Here is a 10509-nt window from a genome sequence, read left to right as displayed (position 1 = left end):
CCAGAAGCAGGGAGCTGGATGGGAAGTGGAGCAGCTAAAATAGGAACCAGTGTCCATATGGATCTCGGTGGCTGCAAGGCAAAGATTTAGCCACTAGACTATTATATCGGGCCCTCAAATTTTCAATATTTTCATTATTGAATGTGCAGAATGTGCCTATTTTGGCCATTCTTATAAATGGAATCATTGGGTATATAGTCTTCTGACTGGCCTCTTTCCTTAGCATGATGTTTTCCAGTTCATCTATGTTGTGATATATATCAGTACTGCATTTCTTTTTTCCAAAATAAGCTGTACTTTATAGAACGGTTTGGATTTGCAGAAAAATTGGGATAATTGTATGGGGAATGCTGATGTGCTACCATTACCAATTCCTCTTATAATTAACATCTTACATTAGAATGAGATATATGTATTATAATTAATAAGGAAATATTTATACATAGTTACTAAATAGTTACTGGTTGTTCTCGGTTTTTCCCTAAAGTCCCTTTTCTGTTCTAATATTCCCATCAATGTGCATAATCTTTATATTAAATTTGATGATTATATCCCCTTAGGTTACTCTTGGCTGTGACAGTTTTCAGTCTTATTTTTGATGATCCTGACAGTTTTGAAAACCTGATGTTTAGGTGTTTGTTGTTAAAATATTCCTGTATTTGACTTTGTCTAATGTTTTACGTTAGATTTGAACTATGTGCTTTGGGAAAGATGACCAGAAAGGGGAGGTCTTTCCAGTTAAATCAGTCAAGGGTACATACCATCAGCATGACATCAGTGTTAATGTTGACCTTGAACCACTGGCTGAGATAGTGTTTCCAAAATTTTTCCCCCATTGCCATATTCTAGTCACACTTAAATAGCCCACACTTGAGGGGTGGAGAGGTGCACCCTACCTCTGTGAGGCCACCAGTGTCTCTACAAATAGTTTAGAATGCTGCCTCGCTAGACCCGCTGCATCAGCCTAGCGGCTAAAGTCCTTGTCTTGAACGCACCAGGATCGATATAGGCACCAATTCTAATCCCGGCAGCCCCGCTTCCTATCCAGCACCCTGCCTGTGGCCTGGGAAAGCAGTGGAGGACGGCCCAAAGCCTTGGGACCCTGCACCTGCATGAGAGACCCGGAAGAGTCTCCAGGCTCCTGGCTTCGGATAGGAGCAGCTCCAGCCAGTGCAAGCACTTTGGGGGTAAATCAATGGATGGAGGATCTTCCTCTCTGTCTCTCCTCCTCTCTGTATATCTGCCTTTCCAACAAAAATAAAATAAATCTTTTTTAAAAAATGCTTCCTCACAGGAGAGTTCTCTTTCCCTTTCCTCTGCTTTGTTTATTTGTCTAAGTATGGATCTATGGATATTTATTTCATAGCTTGGCTAATAAACTAATTCTACTGTATTCCCTTTATTACTTAAATTATTCTATGTTTGGTCCTTGGGAGCTATTTTAGTTGGTCCCCGCATTTTTCTGTGGTTTGGCTGTCCTTTCTCTTTCACCTTTTCTTACATTCTGGCTCTATAAGATACTTTAGGATGATTCTGTGTATTTCTGGCCCCAGTCCCAGAATCAGCCATTTTTCCAAAAGCCCTCACTCCTTTAATTGAAGAATGATGTTAGAAACTAAGATGTGGGCAAAAGGTATGCCTGTTGCTCCTGGAATGTCTTCAGTTCAAGGTCCTCTCAACTGACAGTGCAAGGAAATAAATCTGAGTAAACTCACACTGGTATATACTAGTATTTGGTTTATTTTATTTCAGAATAATATTCCATTGTACTATATACACACTAATTTTTTACATTTATTCACTCATACATTAATAGACATTTAAGTTATTTCCAATTTTTGGCTAATGTCTAATGCTGCTATAGCATTACAAATTTTTGTGTAGGCATATGCCCTATTTTTGTTTGTTTTATTGTATCTTACTTTTTCCATCCCGCAAGGGTTGTATGCTTGGTTTTGATTAATGATGCAATAATTGTACATATCCATGGAGTACAATGTGCTATTTCTCTTTTTTAAAGGTTCATTTATTTTTATTTGAAAGGCAGAGTTATATAGAGAGAAGGAGAAACAGAGAGATCTTCCAATCTCTGCTTCACTTCCCAAGTGGCCACAGTGCCAGAGCTGAGCGGATCCAAAGCTAGGAGCTTCATCCAGATCCGTCACATGAGTGGAGGGTCCAACACTTAAGTCATATTCCCCCTAGCACATTAGCAGAAAGCTAGATTGGAAGTGAACAGCTAGGGCTCAAACCCATGCCCATATGGAATGCCAGTGCCGCAGGCGGAGGCCCAGTCTATTATGCCACAGCACCTGGCACACAGTGTGCTGCTGTGTGCTATTTCAAAAACAGTTATATTGAACAAATAATGGTAATTAGTGCTGACCAAATCATGGTAACTAATATTTTCCTCTTCTGTCATGTCCTTTATGTTTGGAGCCCTCAAGCTCCTTTCTTTTAGTCTCCAAAACATATAATGTGTGGTTGTGAACTCTGGTCTACCCGCTGTGCTGTAGCGCACAAGCACTTACTCAGTCTACATAATTGTATTATGGTGCCCATTGTCTGGTAACCTTTTATTCCATGCCCACACACCTGTTCTCATTTTCTTTGGTTATTCCTAGAAGTGGAATTGCTGGGTCACAGGATAAGTCAACATTTAACCATTGGAGAAACTGCCAAGACTTTTTCAGACTATTATATATTGTCACCAGCACTGTATAGGGTTTCTCCACATCTTCAGCAACACTTGACTGTTGTTTTGTTCAGAGATACTTGTTATTGTTTACTTACAGACTGTCATAGTCAGGCTGGCGTGGGGAGGGACTGCCTGCTTGTGCTTGGGTTTCCTGTTCTCCGACGACTAATCATAGCGACTAGCCCTTCGGGTGCTTGTTGCCCGTGTGCTGTCTCCGGGAAAGAGCCTATTGAAGACCTTTGCACGTTTCAGTGGACTCGCTTGTCTTTTCAGCACGCTTTAGAAGTCTTTGCAGAGTCTAAATAGAAACCCTTCAGCACAGGTTGTGTTTTCACATTGTTGATAATGTCCTTAGCAAAAATGTTGTCAATATTGTAAAAAGTTTAATGTTTTCTCTTTTGTGTTTACATCCTTGCTGTGTGTGGCTTGTTCATTTTTAGTGGGGACGTCTTATGTTGCCTTCTTTCTGTATCAGGAACTGGCTTCTGTAACGGCATCTCTTATGGTGGTAGGAAGTTCCAAATCTGACTCGCGGGAACTAGCAGTTCCCTAGACGGTCGGCCGATGCCACTGACAATGGTGACGGTAGCAGCTAACACATACTGCAACGATAACTGTGAGCCGGGTGCTGTGCTCAGCCCAGGAAGCATAGTTTCACTGAATCCTCACATCAGACTGGAGACCTTGCTATTCCCTCTTGACATCTGAGCAAGCGGGGCTCCAGTCACGCAATTGGTTAGCACGCGGTACTTCTGTGACATCTGAGCAAGCAATGAACTTGGTAATGTCCCCAAGAGCCCTCAGCTGATAAGGATGGAGCTCAAGTTGTAATCCCAGTCTTTATTTTTAAGCACTGGCACTGATCCCATTGACTTTAGGCCCCTAGAATAGCAATTCCTTAAAAACGGAGTAAAGACTTCTCAATAATCTTGAGACCCTGCTCTGAGAGGGGCATTGTACTAGATGTTTGCAAACAAACTAATACAGTCTCAAGATATTTACATACTAGGAGACAGACACCTAAGCAGAGTTACACAAAAATTGAAAGTAACCACTGGCACCAGTACTTGAAGAGTCTCCAAGCTATGGAAGCTTGTGAGCAGGACTGTCCTTTTATGGAAAAAGGCCCTCAGGGGAGGCCCCCAAAGGAGTGATGCTTGGGCTGAGATGCCCAGGAGGGCATTAGCGTATCTAGGAGTTGGGAAGGAACAGTCCAGTTTAAAAGCCTGGAGATACAAAGAAGCCATGTTTTGTTTTGTTTTGTTTTGTTTTTTTCTAGAAGGTTTTACTGACTGTTAGGAAAATTGTGCGTGACTTAGAGGAAATCCTGAAGATCTAAAATAAAGTGTGTACTGTACATAACAATTTTCACTTAAAATCACTGGGCTTCCAGAGTTGTTTAGTTCTGAAACTACAGTAACTGTGCTTAATCTACTCGCCAGATGTTTGTCAAAGGAATGCTGGCTGGGCTCTAGGGAGGGAAGAGTAGAGTTAAAGGAATCTAGCCCGGAGGGGTAGTCAGGAGCTAGATGAGGCCATGGGACTCTGGTAGGTTGGGGTAATTTAATAGGAAGCCACCAGAATGTTATGTAAGAAGAGAAATGGCACAGCTGGATTTATGGTTAAAAATTGGGATGAGGGCCCTTTGTGATAGCCTAGTAGCTCAATCCTTGCCTTGCATCCACCAAGATTCCATATGAGTACCAGTTCATGTCCCAACTGCTCCGCTTCCCATCCAGCTCCCTGCTTGTGGCCAGGGAAAGCAGTCGAGGACAGCCCAAAGCCTTGGGACCCTGCACCCACTTGGGAGACCTGGAAGAAGCTCCTGGCTCCTGGCTTTAGATTGGCTCAGCTCCTGCTGTTGTGGCGACTTGGGGAGTGAACCAGTGGGCAGAAGATCTTTCCCTCCTTTTCTCTGTAAATCTTTCAATAAAAATAAATAAAAATAATACTAATATGTGTAAAAAAAAACCTTGATGACTATTCTAGGGACAATAAATTGGTAGGGACAGAGCAGCACAGAGAGCAAGCAAGAGGCCATGACAATGCAAGAAATGACAGTGGAGTGGATGAGGATGGTGGCAGCACATTCAAGTCAGCCCTCCAGCGCCCACCTAGCCCCTCCGGCCAGCCTGAGCCAGCCCTGCGCTTCCTCTCCGCTGCTCTCCTCAAGAAGGCAGGGAAGTTTGCTGGGCCCCTGAATTTCTGTGTGGCTTCTGGTTCCTCCACTGGCCCCTTTCTCCCCCCAAGGAGGTCTTTTTCTCCAGTGAGTGAGTCTGAAAAATGACAGAGCTGCTAACTAATCGGCTCCTGCTTGCCCAGGAGGGGGACTTGGCAGGGGCTTGCTCTGCAGTGCAAGGAGTGCTGGTGTTGACTGCAGCCCCAAACCCTGGGCAAAGCTGGGGGATTACTGCTCCTGGGGTTGCCCACCCCCTGCTCAGCCCCCAAACAGCTGATGCAAAGGCTTCAACCTTCTGCTTGTGCCAGGAGGCACATCTCCGTATTTGTAACAGGGAGAGAATGCATTTTAAAGCTGCCTGTTCTGGTGATAACCAGAATATGATCCTATTAGAGAAAATTGCACAGTACAACGAGGAAGAGGAGCCAGTTTTCTTAACACCACCCTTTATTTTTGCATTTTCTCCAATCATCTATGCTTGTTTTCAAATAGTCAAGGTCATACACACAGAAGCATGTAGTTCTGTGCATCTTTGATTTTTTTTTTCCATTTTGTGTCTTACACTTTTCCTTGTTAGCATCTCTTCAAAAGCGATTGCAATATCTGAAAAGTAGTCTTTACATTTTTTAAACTTAACTTTCCCCCATTTGCTGCACACCCAGTTGTTTGCAATTTTTCAGCATGGGGGGGGGCGTCTGTGATGTACACAGCTGCTTGTAAGCCTTCGCGGGCCTGTGCTCAGGCCCCCCCCCCAGTAAGTTTCCTCAAGGAGGATTAGTGAAAGAAAGCAAATCTTCAAGGCAAGTTCTTACAAAAACGTAACTGAGCTCCCGTTCCAGAGGCTAAAGGGTGGCTTAGACTTTAGCCCTCCACATGGACCGCCTGCTCCCCTGCCCCCCTCCCCCCTGCCCCTTGGTGATGGCTGCTCAAGCTGTGTGCTGCAGAAATCGCCCGCCGCACTGCGAGCTTGGGAGGGCACCTAGGGCTGTGAGAACTCATTTCTCTCTCGGTTTTGTGGCGAAGTTGGCAGAGGAAGCCTCCCGTCCAGGCCTGACTGTGATTTGGCTAAGGCAGCCTGAACAGCACCATTTCGCTTTTGGGAGCCAGTTTCCTCATGTGTGAAACAGGCAAGGGGAGGGAGGAGGTGGGAGTCCTGCACCAGAGCTCTGCTGTTGTCAGTTAAGGTACGAATGCCCTAGCGGAGGACAAGGAGAGAGGGCTCTACTTTGAAAAACTGGGACCAGTGGAGGTCAGCTTAGTTCTAATTGCAGAAGTTTACTTAAACCTATGTCGGTGTCTTTTCATCCGTATATCTTTGTCATCCGCATTTCAATTCTCCAAATGTGCTGCTGCTGGAGGAAAGCTGCAAGGACGCCTTGGAAACTCAAGTGCAGCACAAAGCTGTGGCTATTTAGAGAGGGCCGCAGCAACATGGGAGACCCCGAAAGGGTGACCCTGATGCTTCTGAGGGGACAGCACAATGCACTCAGGAAAAGAAGCAGTGTCAGGGTTTATTTCCCGGTTGGCACCGCCCCCCCTAGGGGGGAGGGCGCAAATTGCTTGTTTGACCCTCTTTCCTAGAGTCATTTCAATACCAACCTTGAGTCCCCTATTGCCAGCAATTGGGAAGTCGAGTAACCCAAGGACAGGTTATTTTACCGAAGGCCTAAGACCGAAAGGTGCAAACAAGTAAGGGAGTACAGGACAAGTTTGCTCCGGCTGCTGAGGCTTTGCAGCAGCAGTGGGACGAGGCCCACAGTCCAGGCAGCCAGGGACTAGCCGCAGTCACATTTGCTGGTGCTCCAGCAGTGAGCTGCCAGCAGGGGCCCGAGGACTGCGGCCCTGAGACCCGGAGAGGAAGTGGTGGTATGGAGGCCGAGACCCGCCTGAGCCCAAACACAGCAGGGCCAGAGGGTAATGCATGCATGGTGGGGGTGGGGCGGAGTGATGGAGTGCAGGTGGCAGTGCCAACGTCTTGTGGAAGAGGTGGCTCTGCTTCTCCCGGTGGCAGGGGGAGGGGGAGAGCAGGAGGAGAGCCGACCTTTCTTAGAGAGTGGGTTTAGTCTCCAGGATCTGCAGTGATGTGTGAAAAGTGGCTTGACCCCCGAAGCTTCTGTAAACCTTCTCCCTCGCCCCCCCCCCCCGCCCCAGGCCGGGGCCTGCAGGTGAATAGCTGGCCCGCACAAAGTAAGTCGGCTGGAAATGTGGAATTTGGACTAATTTAGGGAAGATTCTGTCGCCTAGGGTCCCAGCGGACCTCATGCAAAGAAGCCTATGGTCAAGAGTGGATGAGGATGAAAACGCTGCGCCAGGCCAAGCTTATTGGAAAGGCCGAGTTTCGTTATTCTGGGATAGCGAGGTAACAGGATTAAAGGGATTAAGGAAATCACCTCAAACAGCTGAAGAAGGGGTAAAAAAGCACTGGTTCTATTTGTTTTCTTCCTAGGCCACAAACATGCACAGAAACTTCGTTCGGGCGCGAAACTAAAGGCCCTTTGGGTGGCACACTCCAAAGGCCTAACCAGGGTCAGGGATGGGGACGGGCGCGGCAAGCAAAAAGGAGTAGAAAGTGCGCTAGGGAACTAGTAAGTGTACCCTGTGGGCAATTTAGCAACAGAAAGGGTCCTAGTGAGTTTGAGAGGACTTCTCAATAAATCGTGCTTAAAAAAAAAAATCCCTAACCTGTTGGTGTTTCACGCCGACTCGTCGGGGTCACCTACCACATGTGAAACATCACTGGTTTTCTACTCCAGATTTCCTGGAACCATTTAGTCTTAGAATCATGGACATTTCCGAAGGGTTTCGTTTTGTAAATATTTCAGCCCGGCTCAAGTGTCGTCCCGCCCCAGTGCACAAAGGTAAAAATGTTCCTTTCCGGGTCGCTTTTCACGGCCGTTGGCGTCCCCTCCCCGCACGGCGAGACGGCCGAGGCAAGCACGCCTTCAACCCACCCTCGTCGCAGCCAACAAGTGTGCTGCCCCAGGGCTGGCGCCTCCAGGAAACGCTGCCGGGCAAACAAACCGCTTTCCCCTCGGGCTTGCAGCTGCGAATGTCGGGAGCTAGTGGCTATTACTCAATGTAAAAACAAAACTAAAGAAATAAAAACCTGTTCAGATTTTGCCCGCCACCTTCCAGGTCCCACTCCGCCGTCCTGCACGGGACCTCGATTAGAAACCCTCATATTTCACTCCCTCCCCAAGCCCGCAGGGGAAGTTCCATGCCCGCAAAATTATCAGGACTCCACCATATTGGTTATAAAATTTATTGATCTCTTATTTAGCAATTACGAGTAAAACCTTGAAAAAACCTGAAACAAAATAGCCCCTTCCCCACTACCCAAACGAAATCCGAACACATTAGCGCGACAAAATATCAAACAGATCACGGCAGAAAACACCAACTCAAACAGGCTAAAGGCGAACTGGACAGAAGCTGTCCCGCGGCCAGGGGCGGCGAGGCGGGAGACACACGCGCACCTGACTATAAATTAACATTGGTTTTAGCTGACGCGCCCTTAGGCGCGGTCAGCACCCCCCACACCCACCCCCCAAAAAAGCCACGAAGAAAAGAGATGGCACGCGACTCGGGGCGGGAGCGTTGCAGTTCTCAGGCCAGCCTTACTCAAAAGTAAGCTTCTCCCATTCCCTTAACTCCTCGGCTAGCTGCAAACTAAGGAGACAACATTTTCAAATGCAACAGAAGTCAGGAACCCGGGAAGAGGGGGGCTGCTTTTTCTTTGCAAACATCACTGCGATTCCCAGCCTACGAAGGGGGAGGGAGAGGTAGCAGCAAGGGGCAAGCGACCTCTGGGAAAAGTCCCATTTCCGTTGCTACCGACTTCTTTTGCTTCTGTACAAAACCCGACAGCTACAGCAAAACTTTCTGTTCTCCCCACCATCCGGACAAGGCAACAGTCAGTCAGTCCCAGGCAAGCAAAGCTAAACAAGGCGTCCCAACTTGGGGGTGCGGGGCGGGATGGGGGCAAGGGGCGACGGACACAGGCCAGCGCTCAGATGTGGGTTAGCGGCACCGTTCCACTGACGGCAGTCCCGGCGCCCTGGTAGTGCTGGTGCACGCCGTGCAGGCGGCCGCCGGGCAGCGGAGAGGCGGCGTCGGCGGCGTCCCCACCGGGTGGCAGGTACATGCTGATCATGTCGCGCAGGTCGCCGAGACACGCGCGCTGCGAGTGCGATGCGATGGCGGGTGGCGGCGAGCTGGGTTCCGACTTCATGGGGCCCAGGCTCATGGCGGCGGCGGCCGCGGCGGCAGCGGCGGCGGTGGCTGGCTGTTGCCCGTAGGCGGCGGCGGCCGCGGCGGCGGCCGAGGGCGCCATGCCCCCGTAGCCCGAGGCGGCGGCGGCCGCGGCGGCGGCGTTCATGTAGCTCTGGGCTCCGGGTGGCATCATGGGGCTGTACTGCAGGCCGGCCATGTCGTAGCGGTGCATCTGCGGCAGCGCGGGCGGCGGCGGCGGGCTGCTCATGCTCGGGGGCTGCGCGTAGCCCAGCTGCTCCTGCACCAGCGAGTACGCGCCGTTGGCCCAGCCGTTCACGTGTGTGTACGTGTCCAGGCGCTGGCCCACGCCCACCGGGCTGTTGGCCGCGGCCGCGGCGGCCGCTGCAGCGGCTGCGGCCGCGGCTCCGGGGGGCAGCAGGCCGCCGGGTAACGAGTACTTATCCTTCTTGAGCAGCGTCTTGGTCTTGCGGCGCGGCCGGTACTTGTAGTCCGGGTATTCCTTCATGTGCACGGCGCGCAGTCGCTTGGCTTCGTCGATGAATGGTCTCTTCTCGGCGTCGGTCAGCAGTTTCCAGTCGGCGCCCAAACGTTTGCTGATCTCAGAGTTGTGCATCTTTGGGTTCTCCAGGGCCATCTTGCGCCGCTGCCCGCGGGACCACACCATGAAGGCGTTCATGGGCCGCTTCACGCGGTCCTGGTCGCTGCCACCGCCACCACCGCTCGCACCCCCGTGGCCACCGCCGCCCGCGTTCGCGGCTCCGCCTGCGTTCGCGCTACTTTTGCCCGCGCCGCCCGTGGCTGCAGGACCGCCCGTCCCCGCCGCCGGGGTGGGTGGCCCCACTGGGCTCTTGAGCTCAGTCTCCAGCAGGCTGTACATTGCCGGGGCGGGAAGAAGGTGCGCCAGTGTGGCGGGAGGAGAAGGCGCTCCCGGGGCTGGAGCGGCCACGGTGAAAAGGCTCGGCGACTCCGTCGGAAGGGCGCTTGGGGGCCGCAGGGCCAGCGGGGCGGGAGGGAAGGGCAGAATTGCTGAAGTGCTCCGAGGAAAGTCAGCAGGAACCCGCGGGCTGCTCGCACCTGCCGCGAGATCTTGAGCTGGTTGCATTCGCAGTGTGGCCGAGCCCTGGCCGGGGCCCCTTATATACCTGCTCGGATCCCCCGGGATTGGGGCTCGGTCCGCCCCCTCGCCACCCAGAGGCCCCGTGATTGACAGGCTCGCTGTGATGAGTCCTGGCCAATCATCACCGACCCCCGTTCGGCCCGGCTGAAAAAAAAAAGTTCGGAGAGCCCTCACCTTCACCCCCGTGCCTCTTGGGGCGAGTGCTGTGATGGGAGTTATTCAAGAGGCCGGGGTCCCGAAGAACCACTTAGAAACCATCAATTAGGGTCTCAAAAAGTTTGA

General features: G+C 50.6%; 1 protein-coding gene across 1 annotated transcript; it reads right to left on the bottom strand.

The window, feature by feature from the left end:
• Window positions 1–8125: 8125 nt before the first annotated feature.
• On the bottom strand, window positions 8126–10263 carry SOX3 (SRY-box transcription factor 3). Its single transcript, XM_040999925.1, has one exon. The coding sequence runs from the start codon at window positions 10210–10212 to the stop codon at window positions 8887–8889; it is 1326 nt and encodes a 441-aa protein (XP_040855859.1). The 5' UTR covers window positions 10213–10263; the 3' UTR covers window positions 8126–8886.
• Window positions 10264–10509: the final 246 nt, after the last annotated feature.

Source organism: Ochotona curzoniae, unplaced genomic scaffold, assembly GCF_017591425.1.
Source record: "Ochotona curzoniae isolate NIBS_2020 unplaced genomic scaffold, NIBS_Ocur_1.0 scaffold_1852, whole genome shotgun sequence".
Taxonomy (NCBI): domain Eukaryota; kingdom Metazoa; phylum Chordata; class Mammalia; order Lagomorpha; family Ochotonidae; genus Ochotona; species Ochotona curzoniae.
Note: the sequence above shows the minus strand (reverse complement) of the source record. Positions and strands in the feature narration are given on the sequence as shown.